Source organism: Nicotiana sylvestris, chromosome 6 (assembly GCF_000393655.2).
Source record: "Nicotiana sylvestris chromosome 6, ASM39365v2, whole genome shotgun sequence".
NCBI classification, from domain to species: Eukaryota; Viridiplantae; Streptophyta; class Magnoliopsida; order Solanales; family Solanaceae; genus Nicotiana; species Nicotiana sylvestris.
The window spans coordinates 20,234,863-20,258,142 of NC_091062.1; the positions used below are offsets into that span (position 1 = coordinate 20,234,863).

General features: G+C 36.9%; 1 protein-coding gene across 1 annotated transcript; it reads right to left on the reverse strand.

The window, feature by feature from the left end:
- Positions 1-5,718: 5,718 nt before the first annotated feature.
- LOC138870344 (uncharacterized) lies at positions 5,719-6,219 on the reverse strand. The gene has a single exon (XM_070148141.1). The coding sequence runs from the start codon at positions 6,217-6,219 to the stop codon at positions 5,719-5,721; it is 501 nt and encodes a 166-aa protein (XP_070004242.1).
- Between the last annotated feature and the right edge of the window lie 17,061 nt (positions 6,220-23,280).

The following is a 23,280-nucleotide window of genomic DNA, read 5'->3' on the forward strand; positions in this document are numbered from 1 at the left end:
CTGGGGACCTCGTGCCTCATATTACTGCAAGACAAAAGGGTTAGGCCCTTACCCCTACCAGACTCGACTATTTAATACCAACAATTAGCATAAAGCATTTAGTTCTCCAAATAAATGCACAGAACGTGGTGATGTCCGTTTGGGTTCAGGGAAACCTGGTGGGCTTTGGACAAGGCTATCTTAAAGAGTCATTATGTAGACCGCATAACTGACTCGGCTAGGTTTGACCATGATGCATGCACAGTTAAACAGAGTAAGGTTTCTATGGGGTTTTAGACTGGTACCCTTTAGCGGACAACTCAAAGGGGAAAGACACGAAACCATCGACTACACCGTTGATCGACTGGTTTTACCGCAAATACGCCTTTTCTGGATTTAGGGGTGATAATATCGGAAGAGCGCAACCATTCTTTATAAGCGTTGCTATGGTATTTTGTTTGGCACGAGTAGAATATAATGTTGAAAACATGCAGTTGCAATAATTAAAACAAGTTGTCAAGTATTTGCACGTTCATAAAGTAATAATTACAATAATTTAAAACAGTAATAAAGGAGTGCAGTAAAGGAAAGCAGTAAAGAAATAAGGGAAAGAAACAAGAGACAATTCAGTTTTTGCAGTAGAAGAGGGAATTAAATGCTTAAAGGTAAATAAAGGCACATAAGGAATGTAAAGTCGCAGTAATAGCTTGAAATGGTAAAAGCCTAAAAGAATTTCCCTAGCAGAGTCGCCACACTGTCGCGCCCCCTTTTTCTCGCGAAATCGGGTTTATGACATTTGGGAGGACAACTCGTTCCCTTTCGAGAATTGGGTTTGAATTGAACAGTCGCCACCTAATGATTAAAGTGCATTAGAACAGTATGAGGGATTTGTTTTGAGTAATCAGAGATTGGGTAAGGGCTTGAAATTATCCCAAGGGGAAGGTGTTAGGCACCCCTTAGGATCCACTAGTGTGCTTCCCGGCCAAACTATTATTGTGAATTAAATACACATAGGCAAATAAAGGCTTCAGATAAGAGGGAATTTTCACGTAATGGTTACAAATAAACAAAAGTAAGAAAAAGGAACTAAAAAGTGTTGATGTTCTCGAAAGAAACGGTTAAAAAAAGATTTAAAAGAAACAAAGAAAACAAAGGAAGGGTGGGGGGGTCCTAGGTTTATTAATAATATGGATCACCCCACACAACATCCGGTAATCACTCCTCAGTGAGGAGCTACACGTGATGTTATTGCGTGATCATCATATCCATATCTACCCTTTCCCGCCCCGTTAAGGTATTAAAGCGCGGAATGGTCTCGTTTACTTATTGCATGTTATTACCTGCCCCAATCCTATCAGCCGCGGAGGTACTTGGGACTACTAATCCAAAAGGGATGAGGTATTGGGCTTATTTGTGATTTAAAAAGGTAAAATACTAAGGCGACAAACGAAACACATATAGAAAGTTTGGGGAAGCATATAAACAAATAAAATGGCTCAAACGGACCTCCTTTAAACCAAAGAAAGTACATAATATAGCATGACTTGCATGTACTGTTTAAGGTCTGATTAAAACTTAAAGGGTCGAGACAGACTGATTTATTACATAGTTCAGATAAGAAGCCCGAATCAAGCCTGCCTGTTGGTTGTAGCTGATAAAAAGTCTGATTCAGTTTATAAGTTTACCCTATGGCTTGCCTAAGTGCGGGATGAAGACCTATGGGCATGATATCTACTGATTCCAGAAACAATGAAGTAAACATGAATACATACTGTTTTAAGAAAAATCGTTTGTTATTAAATAAAGGCGAGTTTTAGCAAAAGAGCATGCGTCACTGTTACTGGTTTTAAACTTATAAGCGAGTGAAATGATTCATACTTGATTAATAGCTCCTATAGGTATGATTTCTACGCGTTGTTGATTTTAAACCCCTTTTAACAGACATGGTAAAATGCGAAAACCCTATAAACATGATATCTAGGTGCTGAATTTCATTTAAGGCCTATGAACACGATATCTAATTGCAGCTGATTGATTAAGACCTATAAACATGATTGCCTAATGAAGAATGTATATGCAAGATTCAGAAAGACCTATAAGCATTATTTTCTATATGCATATGCAGGATTCGGATTTCCAGGTAATTATAGACATGGTATCTATATGAGAGAATACAGAATTTCTACAGACATGGTATCTATATGAGAAATGCAGAATTCAAGAAGTAACCTATAGGAATGATATCTATATGAGAGTGCAGAAATTCAGCAATAACCTATAGGCATGATATCTATATGAGAGTGCAGAAATTCAGAAATACACCTATAGACCGGATATCTACCCTTCACATAGTTATCCCTCCCATTTCACTAGTCATCCCTAAGAGTTTATTACAAAATTATTACAACCCAAAAAAAAATACATCAGAAATTAAAAGGTACTACCAAGGAAAGCCTGATTTAGACTTCCTGTTTGAAATATAAAGTAAACAAACTCCAAGAGATCATTTTTAAAGCCTTTCTCCCATTTGGATGTGTCAGAGTTCCCTAAGAATTTCATAAGAACTATGGGCAGTGCTTACACCCAAATGTATCACCAGATTAGGACATAGTGCAGTGTGGAAGGACCAGCCCTCAAGTGTCCAAGTTCAGAGGGAACTCAAGGTCCCAAGGCAAGGCTCACCAGAGGGGGGGGCAGAACTGATGAACTAAAAGAGAGTGCAATTACAAAAGTAGAATTCTGAAAGGGGAAAGGGAAAAGGGAGAATAACTTAAAATCAGTACACATAAGGGTGTAGGGGAATGGGGGAATTTGCAAGAGCAAAAGAAAAGTAGGCTGATGGGTACACCCAGCAATGGGAGATGCTGGCACACCCTCCAGCCTGTTTACTTAGAGGTTAAGACCCTATTGGTTCAAACTTAATTCATGGGCAACAACTCACATTGTCGTGCCTTAAGTCACAACTCTTAAACACATAGGGGTAATGGGGGTAGGGACAAGGATTCACAGCAGAAACAAGCAGAAAGATATGAGCATACTAACTTAAATATTGAACTTTACAGAAACAGTACAGTAGACATGGATATAAAAGCTGTAAATGAACACATTGTGATCATGCTAAGAATTAAACCCGGACATACCAGTTTTCAGGGATACAAGTAAAGAAAAACAGTAGGTCTTGTAAAACAGGCCACAGTGCAGACAAGAAGAGAATATTATTATGCGAGAGTATGAGTTCAGAAGGATTCTAAAAGTGTGTTGTGTCTGTGAAGAGGGTCATGCCTCTTATAGTGCAAAATCTGGCAGAAATAAGGTAACAAAATAGTTGAGGAACTGATTGTCAATTAAGAATCAATTACACAAGACTTCCCTTAACTAAGTGATTCAGATTCAAACGGGTAAAAGTCATTTAAGGAAAGAAATTGAGTAAGCACTTTGTGCACATGCAATTAGGGGTAAATACATAAAAAGGTTATTTTAAGGACAGGGTTTTGAAGTACACAGTTGTACAAATAAGGTAAGAAAATCAATTAGTAACCAGTAAATCAAATGGTCAGGGATCTTGTAATTACTGATCCATGAATGAACCAAGTCAGAAAAGATGAAGAAGGGTTTTAACTTAGGCCGAGTCACAGAGAAAATCAGCAAACAATAAAAAGAAATCAATCAAGCCATATTCAGAAGGAAGTTTGAACTAATTGCAAATTTTAAAGTCACTTGAAAAGGAAGTGCATCATATATAAGGAACATGTGAGCATTTTAAGCATGAAATAAAGAAAAAAAGAGAGATTGTCGTGTCACTATGAAATCAGTAGGAAAATCAAGTGTAGAAGAGTTTAGTAAAAAGCTAGAAATGTATGAAAACAAAGATGTCCAAACTCAGTTCAGAGACTCGAAGTTAGTCTGAAAGAATTAGGGTTTTTTAAACAAGACCCTAGTCAAGCAAACCACAAAGCAGAGATAAGAGGGCAAGCAATTGAATCGAAACATGTTTAGAGGCTTCAGAAAAGAACTGAAACTTCCAACATGCTTCTTTCAGCAATAGAACTCATGAGTAATATACAAACACAGTAGAAGGGTACAAAGCAAACAGAGTGAAGAAACTAATTCGAAGCATAATAAGAAAAGACTGATAAGAACAGTAGAAGAAGCATGCTTAAGAAGATCTTTTAGAAGAAACTTAAATAGAGCTCAGTAGAAGGAAAATAGTAAGAACACTTAAGAACACAGTAGAAAAATATAGTAGGAGAACATACCAGAACATGGTAGAAGAAAATACCAGAACATAGTAGAAAAGCATATGAAAATATAGTATAGGAAAACACAGAAAGAGATGCTTATAAGAACATGGTAGAAGAAAATACAAGAACACAGTAGAGGAAAATACGAGAACACAGTAGAAAAAGCATAGAACATGGTAAAAAAATACAAGAACACAATAGAGGTAAATACACATGAAAGACAAAGAAAGTCAGAAAAACACTTTACACTTTCAGAAAAACCCTAGATCGGGAAAAAAAGATTTTAAAAGTATGTTTTTTTTTTGAAAGAAGAGTCAGGAAATTCGTTTGAAAACTCAAGGAAATCATAGATACACAACGGATCTAAAGGAATCAGAGAAACCTCGAAGGGTTAAGATTTCAGAAGAACCCCAGAAATGAGAAAGGCTTTGAAAAGTCGCCGATCTAAGTCGGAGAGGTCAGAATCAGGCTCACACAACCATGGTACGCCGGAGCAAGGCCGGAGATGACCGTGGAACTCGAATCGACGGAGGTCTGGACACAACCCTTCATGGTCGAGTCATGGAGCTTCAGTTAACCAGGCGTAAGGAGCCATAAGTGGCTTGGTGGGTGGTGAAACCACCATGGATCTTGGTTAGAGGGTGGCCGGAGAAGGTGAAAAGGATTCATCGGAAAGGAGGGTATGGGGGAAGTTTCTAGAAAGAACCAGGGGTTAGAGATATAGAGACGAGTGAGGGGAAATGAGGGGTATTGGGGGGAGGGGGTCGTTTGATTAAAAAAAGGTAAGGGCGGATCTAGACGGTTGATCAATTTTGTAAAATAGGCTAATATTGCAATTATATGCAATTTAGCTTTAAAATACTAAATAAATTTTTTAAAAAATGTGCGAAAATTGCCTTAGCTATATTTAGTATAAATATGAGAATTCAATAAATAAATTACCAAAATGCCAATTTTGGGAACACTTATTGGGTTTTCCTTGATAAAATAAGGCAATAAAATTTATTTTAAAAGCCTTTAAGATTAAGGAAAAATAATAAAAATATTTGTAAATACTTATATATGCATACATGTGCTATTTTGAATATATTTTGCATATAAAAAATATACAGGGAAAACTTGGGTATCAACATCGAGCCCAAATAAACAATAAATTGGCAATGGCTGGGAGACTTAACTTTATCCAGCACAAGCCCTTTAGGGTCTTTGCCCCAAAAGTTCGAACCTTATTCGAACTCGACCGCGACAACTTCAAGGAAAACATACGAGACATAATCTCGAACACACTATTCAAAAAATGAAATTATTGCAAGAATTTTGTAAGGCAAGAAATATTGAGAAGAGATTCAAGAATTTTATTCTTTTATAACAGGATATGTACAAGAGACTGACAAAAGGTCATACAAAAAGAGAAAGAAAATTCCTATCTATGCCTGGGGCCGATTTTTCCCTCGGGAGCAGCTTCCTCTTTGGGCCCCTCTTCATTGTCGGACCTAACTTAGTTAGCTTCATCATCACTGTCGTCATTGGAGAAGACGATAAATCTAACATCAGCTTCGAGCACCTTCGCTTGAGCTATCTCTTTAGTGAGGTCGAAACCTCGAGCATGGATTTCTTCGAGGGTCTCCCTCCGGGATTGGAACTTGGCCAAATCATTACTCCGTTTTTCTCGGTCGGAGTCTTCCCTTAGCTCCGTTTGAGTAGCCTCAGCATCCCTTAAGTATACGACAATGGTTTTATCAGCTGTGGCATTCGTCTTCTCGACCTCGGCCCTGGCCTCAGCAACCTCAGCCCCGGCTTCGGCAAGTTTGACCTCGAGTTCGTCGATCCTTTTGGCCTGGGTAGAATTTTTCTCTTTAGCACCCTGGAGCTGGGTCTCAGCCGATACCAAATTGGCTAGAGCAGCCTCCTTCTCCGTAGCAAGGTGGTCCATGTTTTCCTTCCACGGATTGCAGTTGGCCTTAACCTGATCGACCTCACCTCGAAGCTGCTCGATCATCTCCAGGTTTTTCTACAGCTGAGACACTGAAGTGTTAGCCTCCACAGTTGGGTCAAGTAGATCATACTCTTTCAAAATGACAGTTAGTTGTTTGTCTAGCTCGGCCTCATTTTTACGAGCCTTGACCAAGTCTGCCCGAAGGTCCTTGAGTTCCTCCTCCTTCTGACTGCAAAGGAACTTCAGGGCTTTCCCTTCATCCGAGGCCTTTTGGATCTCGGCCTTGCATTGGCTCATATAGTCCTTGAATTTGGCAAGAGCCTACACAAAAAGAGGATATCAGTTAGGGTGAGGAGAAGAAGAAGAAAAAGAAAATTGCAACAAGTAGGAGTTGATTCTTACTTGAGAGAAAAGACGTTGAGCCTCTTCGAAGAGGGTAGATGCGTGGTTGAGATTGGCGGCATCATTTAACCCCAGTAAAGCAATCTCGGAAAGTATCTTCTTCACCGGGGACTCCGCTCAATTCAGGCGTTCGCAGAGCTTAGGCTTCCCTTATTGCCTCCTCAGAATAAGTCGGTAGATGAGGAGAGTGACCTATTGTCATGGCCTCGAGCAAATCGCTTAGGGCGTTCTGTTTAGTGCTAGGGATTTTTGAACCTGCCCCCTCAGATATGCTTGTTGATGGCCGAAGAACAATCTCGACCTCGGGTGATTCTGGGGCTTTGCCTGCATCTTCTTCGGAGCCTCCTCAACACGAAGCAGGGTATCCGGTTCAGAGGGCTTGGCGGCTTCAACCGGCTTCCTGACTCGAGCCACCAGCGCCTCGCCCTCATCTTCTTCTGCATCATGAAACTGGTGGACTGAGTCTATGTCCATGGGAATGACGTTCCTCTTGCGTCTTCGAGTAGGATCCCTTTAATCTTGGGGGTATTAGAGCTTCGAAACCCTTTTCCTCTTATTATCTTTCCCCAATTTTGGACTCAGGGACTCGATCTCTTCCCTAGGAGGGGCCAGCCTCATTTTCGGAGAAATATCCAATGCCTGCAAAAATGAAAATTAGGTATGAGAAAAGAAATGTCTCCAATAAAGAGGAAAGCATCAAAAACTTACAAGAAAAACGTACCGTGGTGTTTGGCTTCCCATCTTCCCTCACCAAATCACGCCAGTGGCGTTCATCATACGAGAAGGTCGTAGCTAGTTTTCGGACCTAGTCTTCGAGATCGAGGACCGCATGGGGCATCCAAGCGACCGCTGCAAAAAAGATGAAGGCATCATTCAATGCATAAACAGAATACAGTAAATTACTGGGGAAACAACTTCACTTACGGTCGAGGTTCCACTCCTCTAGGAACGACATTTTATCCTCATGGATGATGTCGCATGTCCTCACTCGAATGAACCGGCTCATCCAGCCCTGTTCTTTATCCTCGTCATTGCTAGAAAAGAAGGACTTGGTCGACCGGCGTTGGAGCTTTATCAACCCTCAAAAAAGCTGAGGCCGGTATAATCGGATAAGATGACTGAGGGTGAACTCGAGCCCCTCGGTCTTGCTAGAGAAATAGCGAAGCATGATCACTATGCGCCAGAAAGAGGGGTGGATCTGGCCGAGGGTGACCTGATATCTTTTGCATAAGTCGATCACGATTGGATCGCGGGGACCCAGTGTGAAGGGTTAAGTGAAAACACTTAGGAACCCCTCCACATGAGTGGTGATACTCTCCTTGGGGGTGGGGATCTGTACCACAACCTCATCCCCCAGCCACAATCCTTTTTATGGCCTCGAGGTGTTTCTCTGTTATCGAATAGATATACCTCGATGCATGCTCACATCGGCCAGGAACCGCGTGGGGATTTTCAACTTTAAAGTCTTTTTTATGATGCAGGCGTCGGGAACGATCTCATGAAGGGCCGACTCTTTGTCACCGGACGGACGGGAAGAAAAGGAAAAAGTTTTCTCCTTTTGGGGAATAGTTTTGGAAGTTTTCGCCATTGATTCGGGCTAAAAGAAGCGGAAAGAGATGGAGTTTGATATTTTTTGACACTAAAGAGGGCAGAGCAGCAAGTAACAAAGGAGAGAGATGAAGAGAAGGAGAGATCAGAGAAATTGTAAGATGGAAGTAAAGTCCTTAATTCAAATAAGAAGACTTGTATTTATAGGTAAGCGGCGACGGTTCGGCAGAGCTAGTGGCCGACCACTACTGGCACACATTTAATATTTTTGGGAAGTGAACCGACGGGATGTTTCGGTCACCTTGAGCGCTTACATCACGGGGATGACATCCTCATCAGGGGATCCGGAAAATCGAGGTTCAAATCATTTCTTATCATCTTATTCTAAGAAACGGGGGACTATCTGTATACAATCAAAATCAGGTATGCCCAATTAGGTGAGCTCGAGGAATCGCTTCAAGAATAAGTCCGAAATAGACTGGGCTCGAGCCCGATGGCGGAGTTCAAGGCTTGAAGATCGAAGTGCTCGATAAACATCGAGGCCGAATATGGCCAGCCTCAAGATAATGTCGTTGTGATTTTGTAACAGAAAAAGCAAGATTCCCGTAACGGCCCTAATATCAAGGCACAAATTCCGGAACGAATTTGTACTAGGCGGTTAGACAGTTGTCTCAATAAGATTCCCTACTAAAAATGGAAATGTACCTTGTTAAGGACACCCCTATTAGATAAAGGGAGCCCATTCATTTGTAACATGATCAATCATTGAAAAGGGAATATACATTCTTCACTTTCTTGCTTATTACTCATCAGAATTGTCTTTTACACTACTACAAAAAAGACCTTTAGCAGCAATACAAAATGGCTTTAGCGGTAATAACAATAGCCGCTATATCTTTTACAAGCCAATAGTGTTTTGCCGGTGATGCTGGGGTCGGCAAAGCCTTTAGCGGCTTTTCTCTCAAAAGCTGGTAAAAGGTATGTTTTATTGCCGCTAAAACATATTATCTTTAATGGCTATTGTTTGTGGCAATTATAATGCATACTGAATCCAATCCAAAATGGCCAACTATACTTCTTTAGCATCCATTTTTATAGCCGCTAAATTGCCGCTAAAAATCAATATCTTTAAAAGTCACTAGCAATAATAGCAATAATTTGGCGACAATTAATAATAGGTATTACATTTGTATAAAATATGACCCAAATAATAAAATATATTAATATTAATTAAAAAAAACGTAATATATCTCATTAAATCTTAACAAACAAAAGGAAGTATTAATCAAAAATATTAATATCACGGTAACTTAAAACATAAAAATATATTGTTTGGACTAAATAACTAATGTCATCATAGTAATGATCCAGAATGATGGTCTTCAAATGATTTCCACAACTTTTCATCATTTTAAAATCTTCCAACCACTAAATTATCGAACATCAGATTGTATGACCTGAAATTATAAAATAATTGTGTTATAGGATAAATATAATATGAAAAAACATCTTGAAGATTCCATCAATGTTAGATACTTTGTCAGCCAACTCCCTCGCCTAACATCTAAAAGAAAAAACAACTACATTCTTTTGATCGTGCATAACGAAGAATCAAAATCTTAACATAACGAAGAACCATGGTCAAGCTTCAGCTATTATTTGAACATCAATGGCTTCATAGATGAATTTACAGTCCTATTCCCTTCATAAATTAGCTCTTCATGAGGATTCTCTAGAGGGACAACTGGATGAAAAAACTCGAATGATGCATATGTGAATTGGGAAAAGGTAAACTGAGTAACTCTAAACTTAGCCATAAACATGAAGTGCTGAAACAGGAGACTAGTGTTATAGCTAATAGTGCAGATTTTATAGCTAACAATGCATTTTCTTTTGCAGGAACAACTGAATTTTATTCTTTCTCACAGATTCCTAGTGCTGGAAGGAGGCTACTAAACCTCGACAAGTCACAAACTCCAAATCTAAGGATTAGAATTGCTAAAATAAGACCACCAGATTGAGAACTCGGCATGAGGGCATTTACACGACATATGGAGCACCACATGAAAGGAAGATCTTAACTGGAAAGCTAAAGGTTCACTGCGCAAGATATCCTATCACTCCAGTGAAGAGTCACACATTGATCTAAAATAATAGCAAACTGGTGGAGATAATAGGAGCTTTATTACGACAAAACTCATCAGTATTGCTAGCACCGAACAACCAAATGTCAGCCACTACAAACCAAAACATTTGGACACTCGAAATCAACTAATATCACTGAAGCATCTGAGCAAACATGGTCTGTTGCGATACTTTGTAGAACAACACACATCTTCAAAGACAAGTCAATCAACCTGAGAATAGTGAGCTTTGATTACTTAACTGTTTGGATTGGAAATATTTGGATGGAGTACTTACTGTATGGTACTGTGCATTTATCCAGTGGTATTAGCATTTTATGATGTTCATTCTGGAATTGCTTAGCTCTATATGGGAAACAAATGCAACTCTTTTTCTGATTTATCTTAAGGAAATATCATGGTACCTTCCAAGTGCTGTCCTCCAAGAGCTAATCCTGTAAGAGCTGTTAAGTTGCATCTCTCTCTCTCTCGGTACAGTTCCAGTGAAGTCGTTATTGGACAATAACAAGATTTGAAGCTTTATGCATTTTTTTAGGTTTGGTGGAATAATGCCATCTAGGATATTGTCTGAGAGGTAAAGCCCTTCGAAGTTTGGAGATGGTCACATATAGTTGTGGGACACTTACCAGTAAGATTGTTTTTGGAAAGAGCAATGACTTGCATCATTGTAATGTTAAATATTGATGGTGGTATAGGGCCTCTAAGCTGGTTATCTTGCATATCTAGGATAGTCATATAATTATCTTATATAATATAAAGACAATACACTAAATTCACAATCTCTTGATAGCCACTTATTGCTAATATATAATGTCTGACAATATTGTTATCTTTGAGTCTTTATAGCAAGTCGGTCACAATAATAAAATATATTCTCCTCTTCACATAGCCTTGAAAGGGTCTCGATGTATAAGTGAGTTCTAGTAGTGCTAGTGTCAATAAGGGCAAAACACTCAATTGTTATTTATTTAATGATCTCACCCAATTCAAAATATTTTGGTATTACATGCCTACGCATTTCAAAATCTGTTGAGAATTCTTTGTAGTCCCTGAATGTCTCCAAATTTAGTTAACTCCAGAACAACAACTATGCTGGAAATGATGCTCAAGTTAACAGCCTTACATAGCTGGAAAACAACAGGAAGTTTCAATCAAAAGGCATCCTAATGAGAAAAGCATAACATTTATTAGAAGCACAAATGTCTCAAATATTGGTTGCACGCACGCACCAATGCACTATTAGACAGTCACAGCTATCGAAGGTGTCCGTTAAACATTCAAATCTATTTGCTACTTTCTTTAAATCTGTTTGCTACTTTCTTTCCCTCTGTTTACAAGAAGGAAGCTCCTAGGCAGGCTCTAATAGAAACGTTTAATACAATAAAAATGATATCATATATGCATGACAAAAAAAGTTTAAAATATTATAGTTTGTAGTTTTCACAAGTTTACTTGCTCATTCATCAAGGTGGCAATACTTTTTGATCCTCTTGTGTGAGGCATCGTTTGCTTGGACCTATTGTTTCTATTTGCTTGGGTATGTCTCTGTCATTGAAATATTAAAATGATATCTTATAAACCTTAAACAAAAATTGAGCATACCTAAAATCAAAACGCTATGAAAATGACCAGGTAATAGAATATAATCTTATTACCAAGTTATAACACAATCATCCGTGCAAGTGTCCGAACAGAAAACCTCACACACGCTAGATAACACCCTCTTTGTTAATATGCATCAAGAAGAACAAAATTTTCTCCATCCAATCACCAAAAAAACTATACAACTACATGTACAATTGATATGGCAAATAATAAACAGTGAAAGTAACATGCTAAAAATTTAATGTGTTATTAACTATCATCTTTCTCTGTCAATATTCCAATTTTATCTTTACAGATTTGCCATGATACTTTATTGCAGCTACTATTGGGATATATAGCAACTTATCGTGACCTATGGTAAAAGGAGTTGACTGAGAGTCGATCAAAATATTCCAAAGCTAACAGAGGAGCTTCTACTAACCTTGCAAGCTGCCACTACCTTATAGTAATTCAAAGTTTTAACAGATGAATTTCTCCTACTATTCATTATGACTGCATATCAAGTAAAACTCTTTTATTTTAGATAGTCAGAAATTCAAGGAGAAAATATAAAAATTTAAGAGATTTCCTGGAATCAATACTAGTAGCAAAGTTAATCATCCACTAAGCCTACAAAAAACTAGTATATGGCTTTAACTATTTGAGGCAAATGCCTATTGCACTATAAGTTCTTCTACAACACTTACCTCATAGAAAAACTTTTTTTATGACAATAAAAAAAAGCATTTTGTGTTTAAAGGAAATTACAGAGCAGATAGAGCATGATTTACAGCAAACTCATCAAGATTTGAATTCTTCTCAGGAGACTCACCACTGTTTGGGAATATTAGTCTAAAAATTATTTGTATCTCCGAACTCCTGAGAAAGTATAACTTCAATAGTGACTTGAATTATAGTTTAGACTTGGTAATCAATTCTCAAACTACGAATTGACACTAACAAGTCTATATTTGCCTAATGTCTAAGTAAACCTCTTAATAGAGTTGGTAGAGGCTCTTGTAAAAGAAGGTTAGTTAATGAGATGTAATGAGCTTTTTGTTAATGAGATGTAATGATGGCTACCTTATCTACTGTGATTTTGATACAAGAACATCTAGGTGAACCTTCAGAAATTCTTTCCTATACATTCTCTCTTTCCTCTTGTCTCAATTACTTCATTAAATTCCACTTATAACGCTACAATCTTAAAGTGTACTCCAACCTCCTTTGTTCGTTCTATGTTCAAGTCTGCATTATTCTACCAAAATCTCAACTCTCAAATGTATGGTCATATATAAGCAACTCATGAAGGTGCAAACACTTGAATCTAAAACCTTGACGAACTAAGACTAAGGGAACAAAGCATCTTGAAGTTAAATCCCAGAAGTGCTCAAAATGATATTATACAGTACATTATATTTAATTATAAGAAAGATTGAGGAACAAATCATCTTGAAGTTAATTCCTAGTAGTCCTCTAAAATGTGATTATGTAGTACATTAAATTAAATATAATAGAAACTGTAGATATCAATAATTATGAAATAACATAAAAGAGTAGATGGGATATAAGTACTTTTTGCTAGATTATTCACAATACTGCAAATACAAAATAACAAGCTGGTCACTATAAGACAACAAAAATAAACTTTATTCAGCAAAAAGACACATTTTAGGCCATACCTCCAAATGTTGCACTTGTAGCAAAAAGCATCAAAAGAGGAGGAAGCTGCAGGACAAAATCTCAAAATAAAAAAGAATGAAATATATAAAACGAAACTGAATATTGCCTATCTACTCAAATTTAGAGAGAGCGAGAAGGGACAAATCTAGTATACAATTAAATGGGGGATTGGCAAAGAAAAAATGAGAAACAACTGAAAAGGATTAATAGCCCTATCCCAATAAAATAAAAGTCATCTTGGTCCCTTCACACATTTATTAACGAAAGTGATACCTGAAGAGCTTGTACATGAAAAACGTTTATCACAAATTCGTAGGATAAAAAAGAAACAAAATAAAAATTAAAGACAAGAAAGCACAGAATGAATTGACCAATTATTGCGCCCGTATTGAATCCATCAATTGCACAAAGCAATCCATCAATTTCTGAGCCATCCTATTCAATGGCACATCAGAAAAGACATCAGATCAAAGTCAACAAGAGCAGGATGAAAGTCATCATATTTAAGATAAAGTGTAATCCATTTGAAGTGACCTTAAAATAATAAGCACAACTAGTATATACTAGACTAAAAAATGGAATTTCACGATAGTGTTATCAGCTATATGCACCTCCTATGTCCTGCAAGCATTGTTTAAGAATAACAAAACAATTCTTATCTACTTAACGTTCAATGTTTCAAAAGGCCGATAGATCAATGCTAGCCGACTTGGTGAAAAATCATACCACATTACACCATCAGCAATACTCTTGGAGGTCATCCTCACCACCATTCTCATGTCTCAAATTCAAAACACATTTAAAGTATGATGTGGTATCCGATGAAACCTAGAAATTATCATGCTTCACAGCAAAATAACTTTTAAGTAATAAACCACCAAAATTACTGATAGGAAGTAACTACTCATTTCATGCCAAAAGCAGTAGCAATATGTGCTTCCATAATAATATTCTAACTTATTTTTTTGACAAGTAATCTGGCTAGCATTTTCACAAAAAGGTTAGCCGCGAAAATGATCGACTAAAATAACATATGAAACTTGACACAGAACACCTTAAAGACTTAGTAGCCTTTGATGCTTTTTGGCTATTAGAGAAATGAAGAGAAGAAAAAGTGTGTGATACGAGATTTATTTTTCTTTCTCTGTTTCTCAAATCAATCAAAAAAATTGTGGACTGTAACAACTTTAAATTTCGATACCCGATTTTCCTTCTCAAATCTTACTAGAGTTTTAAGTTTAAAATATAAAAGTACTACACCAGTTAAGTATTCATAAACATATGAATAACGATAAAACACACACAAAAAAATTAATATCATGAACCGTAAATAAGCAGATCAAAAACAAAAAAATAGACCAAAAAATGATCAGATATTAGAGAAAAGCACCGGCTAACATGATTCTGTTCGAGAATTTGTGTCACATAATAGAAAAGACGAGACTGATTGGGAAGATGCTCTTTTGGACTTTGTGTATTCGTGGTTTACAAAGAGGAAAGGTATGATTAGGGCAATGAGAGCAGATATATTATCCAGGGAAGGAACATTTAGAATGAAAAACTTGGAGGGAAATGAAATATTCTAAAAGGTTTGTTTCAATTATTGACTTTCACTGGCAATTTCTTTCAATTGACAGCAAAAGCCTGACTTTTTCTGGCTATAGCTTATCTGCCGGTAATATTTGGGTCTAGAGGAATAAATTAGCAGCAATTGTTATAAAATAAAGACTATAAAGTAAAGACAAGTATAGAGAGAAACTGATATATTATTCGAATTCAAACTAATGTACATAATGAACTGAAATCTCTTCTATTTATAGAAGAAAGGAAGCTGCTGTGTAAGTTGCTGTGTAAACTGCTACTACAAGCTGTTGTGTAAGCTGCTATTACAAGCTGATGTGTAAGCTGCTACGCAAGTTGCTGTGTAAGTTGCTACTGCAAGCTGCTGTGTAAGCTGCTACTATACCAGATATGGATAATCTTCTACTGAGAGCAATGTTTATCCATAACGGAGTACTGAATGGATAAGCTTATTATACCCGGTATGGATAATCTTCTACCTAGGGTAATGTTTATCCATAACCGGGTACCGAAGTGATAAGCTTCTTCAGGAAGCTTATTTCCAATAGAGTACTAAATAGATAAACATATTTACGGTGGAGTCCCATATGGATAAGCTTCTTCAGGAAGATTATTTACAACGGAGTACTAAATGAACATCCATAATATAATATATTTATAACACTCCCCTTGGATGTTCATTAAAAGATAATGTGTCTCATTAAAACCTTACTAGGAAAAAGCACGTGTGAAAAAATCCTAGTGTAGAAAAAAGAGTACACATATTTAGTAATACACATTGCTAGGTGCCTCATTAAAAACCTTATAAGGAAAACCCCATGGGAAAAAACCTTAGTAATGGAAAAAGAGTGCATCGCGTATTTTACTCCCCCTGATGAAAACCTTGTTTCAAATATTTGAGTCTCCGCATTCCAATCTTGTAGACCATCTTTTCAAAAGTTGAAGTTGGCAAAGATTTAGTGAATAAATCTGCTGGATTATCACTTGAATGGATTTGTTGCACATCAATGTCACCACTTTTCTGAAGATCGTGTGTGTAGAATAATTCTGGTGAAATGTTCTTCGTTCTATCTCCTTTTATAAATCCTCCCTTTAATAGTGTTATGCATAAAACATTGTCTCCGTATAATATTGTGGGTCTTTTATCACATTCCAACCCACATGTTTCTCGAATGAATCACTGATCTCAATCATATGCACTCCCTGCTTGCCGGTTTGAAATCGAGCTTTATGGGTATCGGATAAATAACCTGCATCTGCATTACCAATACGATCTGCACCACTTTTGTTAGCATTAGCAAGATAAATAAGTGCACCATCTACACCGAGATAGAGTATTTCAGGACCAAGGAGCTCCTCATCCTCTTCTAGAGGTTGGAACGGATCCTTATTCACTTCAAGTGATTGAATATTCATTGGTGTACTTAATGGGTACACTTTGTCCATGTAAAAGTATTTTTAAGACCCTCTTGGAGCTCTTCCGGAGTTCCAATAAGATTTATGTCACCAACATAAACAGCAAGTGTAACAAATTTTGATGACATTTTCTTTATAAAAATACATGGACAAATAACATAATTTATGTAACTTTCTTTCAGCAAATATTTACTGAGGCGATTATACCACACGCGCACAGATTGCTTTAAACCGTACAAAGATCTTTATAATTTGATCGAGTACATTTCTCAAGACTTTGAATTATATGCTTCGGGCATTTTCAATCCTTCAAGGATCTTCATATAGATTTAGCCAAATAAGTCATATAGGTTAAGACTTGTATCTAAATGGTATGACATCTTCAAGTGTCTGGACTGCTAGTCCGATCCTCACAATCTTTTACAATATTGTGCACTATATTGTATTAAATATATCGTCGACGATCATTTTGTGTCAGTTCCGAAGCGACATAACTTGTGGAGATCTCATCACTTTCTTTATTTTCAGGTACCTGAACTTTTTCGGGAGTTTCATGAAATGTTATGTCGTGGGCTCTTCTAGAGCTTATTTCCTCCTCATTTTGATCATTAGCTCCTACTATTTTTCAAGGATTGTTACCTTTGGAACCGATTGGTCTACCACGCTTCATGCGTACAGTAAACTCTATCCTTCAGGGACTTTAATTTTAATAGGAGCATTTGCAGCTGAAATATGATATTTAATTTTAGATCAGCAAATGCTTCTGGCATTCGACTTGAATTATCTTCTAAGTGAGGATCATGATAATTCGATTCATATAGCATATTTTTCAACTATTTATTCCATCCCCCAAATGTTAGAAAAACTAACATATATCCCCAATCATCTTTGGGAAACATATCTTTGTGTATTATGGTAGAGAAATTAATCATATACCACACAACAAAAGATAGTAAAAATATTTGGTTTCTGATCCTAAACCAATTGTGAAGGGAGGACTTATCATATATTGTTGATCTGATGCATACAAGTGCTGCTATATGCAATTTAGAAAATCTTAGACCAACACATGAAGCTTTGTTCTCATAAGCAATGGTTTAGCCATTAATAGGAGGTATTCAATGCTAAACCAGCTTGGATATAAACCAGCATTATCAAGATGAACTGTCTTGATTTCATAATCTGAAAATTATGCTCTTAATCGAGAAAAGCAATTCCAAATGCCAAACTGCAGGTTGACAATAATTACACATGTAACCATCTCATATATGCACCTATAAGTGGTTCACATGATAGGTGAACGGGCCCATATTCACCTTTTATATATTTCAGAATCAGGGGTCTTAGTCCCAACTTTAGCTGGTATAATCAATTCATTATGAGAACAAGCAACACATGAGAATTCCTGAAGAATCTTCTAGTTCTTTAGTATATGCTTATCTGAATTCTCAAATAGCTCATTTAAAAATGACAAATGAAAACTTCAAGTTTATCATGTCATGTGTTATCTCTTAGTAAACTTCTGGTTTACTATGGCATAAACTTTTGCTTTAGTAAACTTCTGGTTTACTGTGATACATGATATAGTACAAATTAAAGAATAAGGCGGGTAACTTCTCACATACATATTATTTTACCCCCTATGATTGTGGAAACATGAAGATTATCAATCTTCCAATCATTTGTAGTCTCAATATGATAGCCATTTGTATTAGTAAACTTCAGGTTTACTACAACATATGTTTTGACCATAATCATATAATATGAATGACATATTTGTATATAAGCTCTTCGAGAGCCTTCATTTATTATCCACAATCTAATATTTATCTGGCACTACTGGTGTCATGTATTCTTTAGGCAAACATTTAGCTCTTCAGGAGTTGTTGATACATTTTGTACTATCAAATATTGCTCAGACACTGCTGGTGTCATGAGAGAAAATCACAATCAAATAAACAATGTAAAACAATTGTTTAAGCACACGAAAACTCCTCTTCATAATATTTTTCCACTTCAGGAGGCAATTTCAATTGTGTTACTTCTTCAGGAGCAAATTTAAAATATGAAATATTGAGTATATATTCTCTCAATTATATTAACTCTTCTGGAGGTGAATTGTAATGTATTCAAATCAAGGGCGTGTTCATATTTACTCGACTTATTAGTATTGTCACATTTACTTCAGGGAATGGATTAATATTATCAAAAGTTCTCATCCTTCAGGAAATCAAACATAATTATCTGAATGCGCATTAATCACATCAAATTGTGATGCCTCAACATCTTTTAAAATATTTACTACTTCAGGAGCAAATCGAGGCGTGCATTTAATATAGAGAATATTTATGTAGTTTATCTTCAATTATAATCATAGAAAGCCTAAATTATCACTTCTGGTGATCATAGGCATATACCACTTTTGGTAGTTAACAAAATATAATTACAAAGAGATATACGAAATATAACCACTTCTTGTGGTTATATATTTCTTGCAAACTCTGCTAGAGTTTAAGTTGATTTAATAATGTTATCCATATTCTTCAAAATGACATAAACAAGATATATTATAGTAAACATCATTATCAAATCATAATTTTTCTTTATGTACAACAATTAAATAACCATACTATCTATTACAAATAACAAAAATTAAAATATTTACATTTCTACAAATTCACTACCGATTACATGACCTGTTTCTCCTTCTGGGAGTGGAAGGTAATCAGTTACATCCAAATGCATGAAGTCTAAATTATCTTCAGAAATAAAATTTGCTTCAGCATTTTTCTCTGTCTTCTTTAGGGAGGCTTGATAAAGCTCAACCAGGTGTTTTGGCGTACGACAGGTACGTGACTCGTGCCTTTTTTCTCCACATCTATAGCATGCATTTTCTGCATTTGGTGCTTGCACCACTTCATGCTTTTGTTCATTCCTTTTCCACTGCTGGTGGTGAGGAGTATTCTTTGGTGCATTATTATTACCATGATTAGAGTTTATTTCCCGACCATGACCATGACCACGACTGGGGCCACGGCCTTTTCCACGTTTAGCCTGGTGGAAGTTCGTCTCATTCACTTCAGGGAATGGACAAGAACCAGTAGGTCGGCTTTCATGATTTTTCATTAATAGCCCATTATGTTGCTCGGCTATAAGAAGATGTGAGATAAGTTCAGAATACTTTTTAAATCCCATCTCTCGATATTGCTGCTGCAGGAGCATATTCGAGGCATGAAAAGTGGTGAAAGTTTTCTCCAACATATCATGATCAGTAATATTATCACCACATAACTTCAATTGGGAAATAATTCTGAACATAGCAGAATTATACTCACTGATAGATTTAAAATCTTGTAGCCTTAGATGAGTCCAATCATATCGTGCCTGTGGAAGAACGACCATCTTCAGGTGGTCATATCTATCTTTCAAATTATTCCAAAGTATGACTGGATCTTTAACAGAAAGATATTCCATTTTCAGGCCCTCATCAAGGTGATGGCGTAGGAATATCATTGCTTTGGAACGGTCTTGGTTTGATGCCTGATTTTTGTCTTTGATGGTGTCTGCCAGACCCATCGCATCAAGATGAATTTCAGCATCAAGCACCCAAGACATGTAGCTTTTTCCCGAGATATCCAGGGCTACAAATTCAAGTTTAGAAAGATTTGACATTATTTAGGAAAAGAAAGTTCTTACCTCAGATACTTTTAAAATATTTGCTCGAGATGGCAGAGGCTCGTATTGATAACGTGTTATAAAATAAAGACTATAAAGTAAAGACAAGTATAGAGAGAAACTGATATATTATTCGAATTCAAACTGATGTACATAATGAACTGAAGGAAGTTGTTGTGTAAGCTGCTACGTAAGCTGCTACTACAAGCTGTTGTGTAAGCTGCTATTACAAGCTGTTGTGTAAGCTGCTACTGCAAGTTGCTGTGTAAGCTGCTACTGCAAGCTGCTGTGTAAGCTGCTACAACAAGCTGCTGTGTAAGCTGCTACTATACCAGATATGGATAATCTTCTAGTGAGAGCAATGTTTATCCATAACGGAGTACTGAATGGATAAGCTTATTATACCCGGTATGAATAATCTTCTACCTAGGGTAATGTTTATCCATAACCGGGTACCGAAGTGATAGGCTTCTTCAGGAAGCTTATTTCCAATAGAGTACTAAATAGATAAACATATTTACCGTGGAGTCCCATATGGATAAGCTTCTTCAGGAAGATTATTTACAACGGAGTACTAAATGAACATTCATAATATAATATATTTATAACAGCAATAATGTTATTGCCGCTCAATAATTGCCGGTAAATGCCATTTTTGTTGTAGTGTTAGCTTTATTGTTCTTACTAACCTACCTTGAAACCACCTTAGCTCGAGGTCGAGAATGGCTTGCACACTGGTTTAATTCAACTTATTTCTTTAATTTATACGTTTGATTCCTTGATTATCAGTTGGTATTGGATTAAATCACATATATTTAAGACCTAAATACAAACTTAATTGTTACTCAGATTTTAGAAGTAAACATGATTATCTAACATTAGAGGTTATCTGCATAATTCTAACATACAAAAATCTGAAAACAACAACTCCTCTCAAAGTCTATTACCCAACCGTATGTATAGGGCGAGCTATACAAAATAACCTATGAGTTCAATCGAACCCATATACGTTTTGCTCAAACACCTTATACATATGTATTAAGAAAGCTACAGAATATGTACAAATAATAAATTTTGAACCCAATAACTTAAATGGTCAACAAGTTCATTGACGTTTCTGATAAGTAGAGATTTTGACCGCTTATTTGCTCTCTTTTACTTGTGTTTTAGCTCAAAATACTTAAAGGTATTTCCGGAAACTATCGAAATATGCTTCCTTGCAGGAACATTGGGAAACAAGCCAAAGAAGTCAAAATCAACTCATAAAGGAGTCAAAAATGAATCGGGCCCAAAACAAGGCAAAAGGGCCAGCAGTGTGGACCGCACAATTATAGTGCAGCTGCAGAGGGTAGATTCAGAGAGTATCATTTAGGCTAGCTAAAGGCATGCAGACCGCACCAAAATTGTGCGGTTGCAGGAGGTCAAGTGTGGCCGCAATCATTATTATACGGTTCACAAGTTTGAAGAATTAGAGAGCTATTTCAAGTCCAAAAGCAGAGAGTGCGGACCGCATCACTTTTGTGCGACTGCATAATCAGAAGTTCGGTCGCACCCATTTTTATGCAGACCGCAGAACCCCTGAAGTTCCAAGCCCAAGTTTCTAAGAATGCAGACCACACGATAATGGTGCGGTCGCAGAAGCCCATTGTGCGGAATGCACCAAAATTATGCGGCCGCACAACCTTCGCAGGGGCATTTTTGTCAGATATTTTTAGCTTAGTATAAATAGAACTTTTTGTCATTTTTAGGTTAAGTTTATTTGCATAAGGCACCTAAGCCATTTTCTTTACTTCTTTGAGTAATTTTGTACTAGATTAACTTCTAAACATTAGATTTTCCTTATCTAATCAATTATTATGTGTTCTATCTTAATTTCTTCTTGTATTTCTTTATTTTTTAAGAGTATCTAAATCTTTAGCTAGGGTTGTGGCCCAACCCTAGTGTGGGTACTTAACGGGTATTTAATTTTATGGCTTGTTTGTGATTGGGTTAGTGATATTTAGCCTTGTTTATGCTTGAATTCTAGAATTAATGGTCGCAAACATTGATTCATGCCTATTTGACTTATTCTATACTTTAGAAAGAGAGACTAAGTCTAGGAAAACTTGGCAAACAAGGAATAGGGGTGAACTCAAGAAATTGACAGCCCCAATTAAAGGGTTAAATCTAGAGATAGTAAGACCCGACTTGAGCATATATCACTTGATTTGAGCAATACCCATTTGGACTTGAGAAAGCCAAATTGAGAAAAATCACTCAAACTACCAAGAGGTATAGAGTGGGTAACTGCGTGTGATTGTTATATTATGACCCCGACTAATCGAACTTGCCTTAGAGTTTACAACCCGTTAGGTAACAACCTAGGTGGAAGTCACAACCCTAAATCCTTTATCATTTGAAAAACAACCAAAATCAAAAACATTGTCTTCTAGTTTATTGATTGCAATAAATAGATTAAAGTGGAAATAGAAACAACCAACGTGAATGTGGAAGTGCAAATTGAGGCACATTGTGCAATTACACTAGGTGTATACCTAGTCCCATTTCTTACTCCATAAGGAATTGATCTCGACTTGCGTTGGGTTTTATTATTGCTTCGACCGCCTCACTACCTATAATTGTGGTGTGACTTTGGGCGAGATCAATTTTTGGCGCCGTTGCTGGGGAGTGAAACAGATTTAGCTATATATCTAGATTTTTGTGTGCTTTGTCTTATTTTCCTTCCGAGTCATTAATTTTGTTTTTGAATTTATTTTAGGTACGAAAATGGCTCTCAACAACGAGCCCATTGGAAATGTGCCATTGGGGGAGGAAGTGGATGATGGTCAAATGGATGAGGTTCCTCTTGAACCTCAAGCTAATAGATGAGGCCGCCTGCCTCACGATAATGTGCTCGCCCCTCCCCCACCTCCACCAAGAGCGGCAGCCCACCGACAATTACCAAACGAGGGTTATGCAAGTGCTATAGTCTCGTCTCGTATTAGGGCGTGCAAGTTCCAAATCACCAATGTGATGCTTACACTACTTGAGCAATGGGGTTTCTTCACCGAGGCTCCAAGTCAACATGCCTACAAGCATCTCAAGGGGTTTG

Bases quoted from the DNA above. Each gene is read 5' to 3' on its own strand.
- LOC138870344 (XM_070148141.1), bottom strand. From the start codon at position 6,219: ATGATCGAGCAGCTTCGAGGTGAGGTCGATCAGGTTAAGGCCAACTGC.